Source organism: Seriola lalandi, unplaced genomic scaffold (assembly GCF_002814215.2).
Source record: "Seriola lalandi dorsalis isolate HSWRI2012SDOR001 ecotype SW California unplaced genomic scaffold, Sedor1 jcf7180002054885, whole genome shotgun sequence".
Lineage (NCBI taxonomy): Eukaryota > Metazoa > Chordata > Actinopteri > Carangiformes > Carangidae > Seriola > Seriola lalandi.
Window position 1 is genome coordinate 885,367 of NW_019525437.1, and position 5,578 is coordinate 890,944.

The window sequence follows — 5,578 nt, forward strand, 5'->3', positions numbered from 1 at the left end:
TTTTTTATGGCAGGAACACCCCCAGGCCCTCAAATAAGGCCTTGAGGTCAAGATTTCACAAACACTGTCTCTGTATAGAAAATAACACCAATAATAAATTATAATATATGAATAAATATTTCAAATATCAAATAAGTAATCCAGAGTTCCATTTATGAAAACACTTTGCTGAAGCACCTTTCACAAAGAATATTATCTTTTCTAATTTTCAAATACATGACATCCTTAAGCCACAGAGAAATAGATGGAGCTTTCGGAAGTTTCCATTAAAGTAAAATACGTCATGTTCCAAAAGAGAGGTAAAGGCTAACATATCTAACTGAAGGATTAAGATGGGAAGAGTCAACAGAGACGGTGATGTGTATTCATAAACAAATATTTATTGAAGGAAGCACAAACCTGAACTTTTAGGGCAGCTGCCCAGTTTGCCCAGCTGGTTATATCTCACTCACTAAGAACCTGGCACACAAAAATTCATGATCACTTTTGATAAATACAAAATCAATGGAAACCTGATCAATAAGAAATTCCAAACATCAAACTGGGGAAGAGATGTGATCTGCTACTACACAGTTGCAAACAAAGCCTTGAGATCTTGATGCTAACAGCTGTTTGCTTCTATTTAGGTGTTCAGACCAGCCAAGACGCCCGCTTCTACGCCATGTCTGCCCGCTTTGAGCCCTTCAGCAATGAGGGAAAGCCCCTGGTCATTCAGTTCACTGTCAAGCACGAGCAGAAGATCGACTGTGGAGGTGGCTACGTCAAAATCTTCCCCTCTACTCTTGACCAGAGTGACATGCACGGAGACTCTCAGTATTACATCATGTTTGGTGAGTCATGTTTGTCTTGTAGAGTCAACCGAGGTTCACCGTAGAACACAACTGTTGGCGAGCATTTGGAGGGATGTTTGCAGTGATTTCTTTGTGTTTGAAGTTTAGTCATTATTGTGCTTCCTGTGCAGTGTTAAATAAAGGAAATTAAATATATACCATGACCTGTGTCTCCAGGGCCTGACATCTGTGGATACAGCACAAAGAAGGTTCATGTTATCTTGAACTACAAGGGCCAAAACCATCTCATCAAGAAAGACATCAAATGCAAGGTAGTCTCTGCATAAAGCATCTGGAATTATTTAAACTTTTGTCTTCTGAACATGAAGTTTTTTGCTGACTAACTTTCCTACCCCCTCTCCCCAGGATGACGAGCTGACCCACCTGTACACACTGATACTGAATCCAGACCAGACATACGAGGTGAAGATCAACAATGAGAAGGTTGAGTCTGGCTCCCTGGAGGAGGACTGGGACATACTGCCCCCAAAGAAGATCAAGGACCCCGAGGCCAAGAAACCCAGTGACTGGGACGACAGGGCCAAGATCGACGACCCCAGTGACACCAAGCCTGAGGTGGGAGACCACTTCCTTTTCATGTGTCATGGCTTGTGTTTTTGACCTGATTGTGTTTACAACATACTTAATTAATCCTGTTAATTCTCATAGAGATAATTTGTTTCTTTTAACACCGTTTGGGGATTGATTTGTTAATCCTGGATAAAGTTATCTTGAATGACCATGTGCTCTTATTTTGAAATAAAAGCAAAATGATTAGAGAGTTGAAAGCATGATCAGCAATCATGTGTCTGGATGAGCACAATGAGTTAGGTGTATTGCGCTAGGTGTGAAGTCTCCCAGCATGCACTGGGACTAGATTCCTGGACATTAGTCTTGATTTCTTGTTCTACGTATGTCTGTCACCATAATTATGTTAACGACTGATCGTATGACCTAGATGTTTTTTTTTTGCTGACCTCAAAAGTGTCACCAATATTTTAGCATGATGCCAGAATAAACAGCAGGGTTTTCACTATTATTATATTATCTTATATTATGATATATTACACTATTTATATTATAAGCGTATTTTCACACACACACACACACACACAAACCATCAGTGACAGCCACAGTGAACCAGGTGAGGGGAACATAATGTGTTGCTGAGGCTAATGGTATATATTAGCATAAATAATTTTTTAAAGATATAAAAATCCTGTATTTCAGCTAAACTAGAATAAAACTGAGGTGCAGACAACTCTGCAACACAATCAGCGCTCATAGGCCTTTGTGAATATAAATGATTCCTGTTTTGTTAAAGATTAGGAGACGAAAATTCATCCTTTATTTGCTTGATTGTCACAGAACTTTGAAGGAATAAGTCTCAGCTGGTTCAAACTGTAGGAAGACTGTGTAAGGTTCTCACTGTAAGAAACTAGACCACAGCTCTACTGGCCTCTCGTCACTGGTCACCACTGAAGCTCAGAATCAGTGTGTTTGATCTTTTCTGCTTTTGTTTGATTGTAATCAATTAATTGTGATGATTCCTCTACATCTTACATGTTCTCATCTGAAATCATATTTCAGTCTAAATCACTTGATTGTTTTCACAACTGTTCAAAGTAAAATTGACACCAGCTTTAAAGAACTGATAATCTTGTGTCAAATAGTCAAGGGTCAAATTAAGCTAATTCAGTTTTCATGTACATAGCCCAGTGTGCACCATGTTATGACAAAGTATTTTTAGTGACTCCGGTCCTGCTGTCTTCCAGGACTGGGACAAGCCAGAGACCATCCCTGACCCTGATGCCAAGAAGCCTGATGACTGGGACGAGGACATGGATGGAGAGTGGGAAGCTGCCATGATCACCAACCCAGAGTATAAGGTACAGGGCTTGGGCAGAGCTGTGATTGATCACCATTTAATATTGTGAAGGCATTACTTCTATCTAACTTACCAACACCATCAGTAGTTCTAACTCCTGGTGTCTTGTCTTCGCAGGGAGAGTGGAAACCCAAGCAGATTGACAACCCTGACTACAAGGGATCTTGGGTCCACCCTGAGATCGACAACCCAGACTACTCTCACGATGCCACAATGTACAAGTTTGACAGCATTGGTGTCCTGGGCCTGGATTTGTGGCAGGTAATTTCCACTAACCCACTGAGAGTCAAGATAAGAAGAATAATCACTTCTTTCACGTCTTCATTTCTTGAATAAATAATGTGAATGTGTTTTTGTTTAGGTTAAATCTGGCACCATCTTTGACAACTTCCTGATCGCCGATGACGTCAAAGAAGCTGAGGAATTTGGGAAGGAAACCTGGGGAGTTACTAAGGTAGGACTGTACTTTGAAATACAAAACACAGAAGTGTGTATTCAGCACAACATAAAACATCTGCAGGGTTTGATTCCCAGTAGCACTTTATATTATAAGCGTATTAACACACACACACACACACACACACACACACACACACACACACACACACACACACACACACACACAAACAAACAGTGACAGCCACAGGTGAACCATGTGAGGGAGTCTTGGGTCTATACAAAAAGTACCCTGAGAACTTCTCTTATGATTTGACATCATATAAATAAATGTACTTGACTTGACATCATTGTAGTTGTTGTTTGAGGTCACTTGGTGAAGCATATCAGGAGAGAGTGATTGGCCATCCCAAATATAGATAAATGGGTACAAGAAAATGCAGAGGAAAAAAAGTAGAAAGGCTTTTCTCACTGCATTCTCGTCTGAGCTTGTTCTTACTGACCTGTCATGGTCACATTCAGGCTCGCCCATTAAACGTAGGGTGCAGGTTTTTATCTCTGGCTCCATTTGTCCACAAGCTGGAGTGTAAGACTTGAGGGGGAAATGTAATTATTTTTGGAAGATGAACTTTGGTCTCAGAAGCAAATTTTATTATATGTTGCGTTCCATAACTGAACTCTTAAATGCATCTTCAAACTTTACTCGGAAAGAGTAAAGTGTAATGAATTTATATAGTGACTGCTCTCACTACTGACAGTGCACAAAATGACATTGATGAGTGGAAACACAGTAAAACATTTTAATGAATTTATTGAATACAAAGTAAGTTATTAATGTACAATATCATCTGCAGTGTATAGATTGTTGTAGTCTAACAACAGCATCCTCCTGTTCAAAACATTAAAACAACGCCTGTTTTCCCATCAGGAACCAGAGAAGAAGATGAAGGATGAGCAGGAGGACATGGAGAGGAAACTGAGGGAGGAGGAAGAGAAGAGCAAGAAGAAGGACGCTGAGGGTGATGAGGAGGAGGAGGAGGAGGAGGATGAAGAGGATGGTGAGGAGGACAATGAGGAACAGGACGATGAGACAGAGGAGGACGCCGGCACAGAGGAGGACGGCGACGTCACACAGAAGGACGAGTTGTAGAGGAGCTGGCCGGAGGACTGCTGTGTGCTTCTCTGCAGGTTCAGACTAATGACAGAAAATTAGCAAAAGCCCTATGGACTCTGGCCTTTCATACAGCAGCCTTTTATTCAGGTGTAGGGGTGGGGGAAGGGTGGAAGGTGGGGTCAGATCAGATTTATTTTTTATTGATTCCCCTGTTGCTTTTTTTAGTGTTCAAAGTTGAGAAGGGTTTACATGTTTTTCCTCCTGTTCCGTGTGTTTTCTAATTTAATGTGATTTCCTGAACGTGGTGTGTGTGTGCACCCTGCAGTTCCTCACAGAGCCAAGTCATTTTTATTATTGCCTTTGGATGTCCAGTCAATCGAGGGTTCATGCACTTTTTTGTTCTCCTGTGTGAAGTTGTACTGTTCGTCTCTGGTTGATCCCCTTCATAATTTATTTAATCATCACATTCATTCCCTAAAAACACAAAGCTCTGATTTGTGCATATGTCCTTCCTCCAACTCTGTGTGTGTGTGTGTGTGTGTGTGTGTGAGAGAGAGAGACAGACAGAGAGAGAGAGTGAGACTGCATCAGAGAAACTGTGATTTTTACAATTCTCATTTCCTCATTGTTCTGGATGAGTGACTGTCCCATGGGCGCACACTGTTTTTGAGTTTCAGTGAATAAATTGAAGCTTCTCTCAACAACCTGACCTTGGTGTTCAGTGGTGACTGTGTGAACATTGTTGGCTTTATTTGAGTATGATGTGAAAAAGATTTTATGGGTGACAGAATGGAAACAAACAACAACCTGAACAAACGTGTAACCACTCAGATCTTTGCTGAGAGGCTTTAAAAAAACAGTATCTGTACTGATGTGATAGTTTCCTAATATATAACCTAGATAAGATAACCTAACCTTTAATTTGGGGAATTTACTGTAAACAAGTTAAATATCATCAGTTTATTTTTGACCTTGGTAACTGAATGTTTGATAAAATCTACTCAACTCAGTCACTTGCTAGATTTTTCTGAGTTTTCAACTACACCCAACAGTCTTGAGCAGTAAATTCACACCGCTGAGTGGCATGTCATGTTCTATGTGCAACTCCCACACCAACCATTCTAGCCTCACAGCCCCTGAAGAATTATTTTTCTCCATACCTCTCCTCACCTCTCACTGTGTCTGTCTCTCATGTGTGTTAAATAGGTGAGGAGACAGCTATACGACTCGCATTATTACAAAGACAATAGTAAACTAGAATCCTCTCCTCGTGGTTGTCTGCCTCCTCCACTCAGACTAGTTTCAGGTTACATCCCTGTTTATCCAGTCATAGAAAATATGAACCATTTG

The 5,578-nt window shown here is 40.7% G+C and overlaps 1 protein-coding gene across 1 annotated transcript in view; it reads left to right on the forward strand.

Annotated features, from left to right (window-relative positions):
• LOC111671697 (calreticulin-like) overlaps positions 1–4,937 on the forward strand; it is a 6,753-nt gene extending 1,816 nt beyond the window's left edge. Inside the window, exons 3-9 of the mRNA XM_023428862.2 lie at positions 627–830; positions 1,008–1,102; positions 1,197–1,406; positions 2,606–2,719; positions 2,836–2,979; positions 3,080–3,172; positions 4,043–4,937. Coding sequence (XP_023284630.1) covers positions 627–830; positions 1,008–1,102; positions 1,197–1,406; positions 2,606–2,719; positions 2,836–2,979; positions 3,080–3,172; positions 4,043–4,264 — 1,082 coding nt within the window. The 3' untranslated portion in view covers positions 4,265–4,937. The remainder of the gene's footprint in view (positions 1–626; positions 831–1,007; positions 1,103–1,196; positions 1,407–2,605; positions 2,720–2,835; positions 2,980–3,079; positions 3,173–4,042) is intronic.
• The last annotated feature ends 641 nt before the right edge of the window (positions 4,938–5,578 follow it).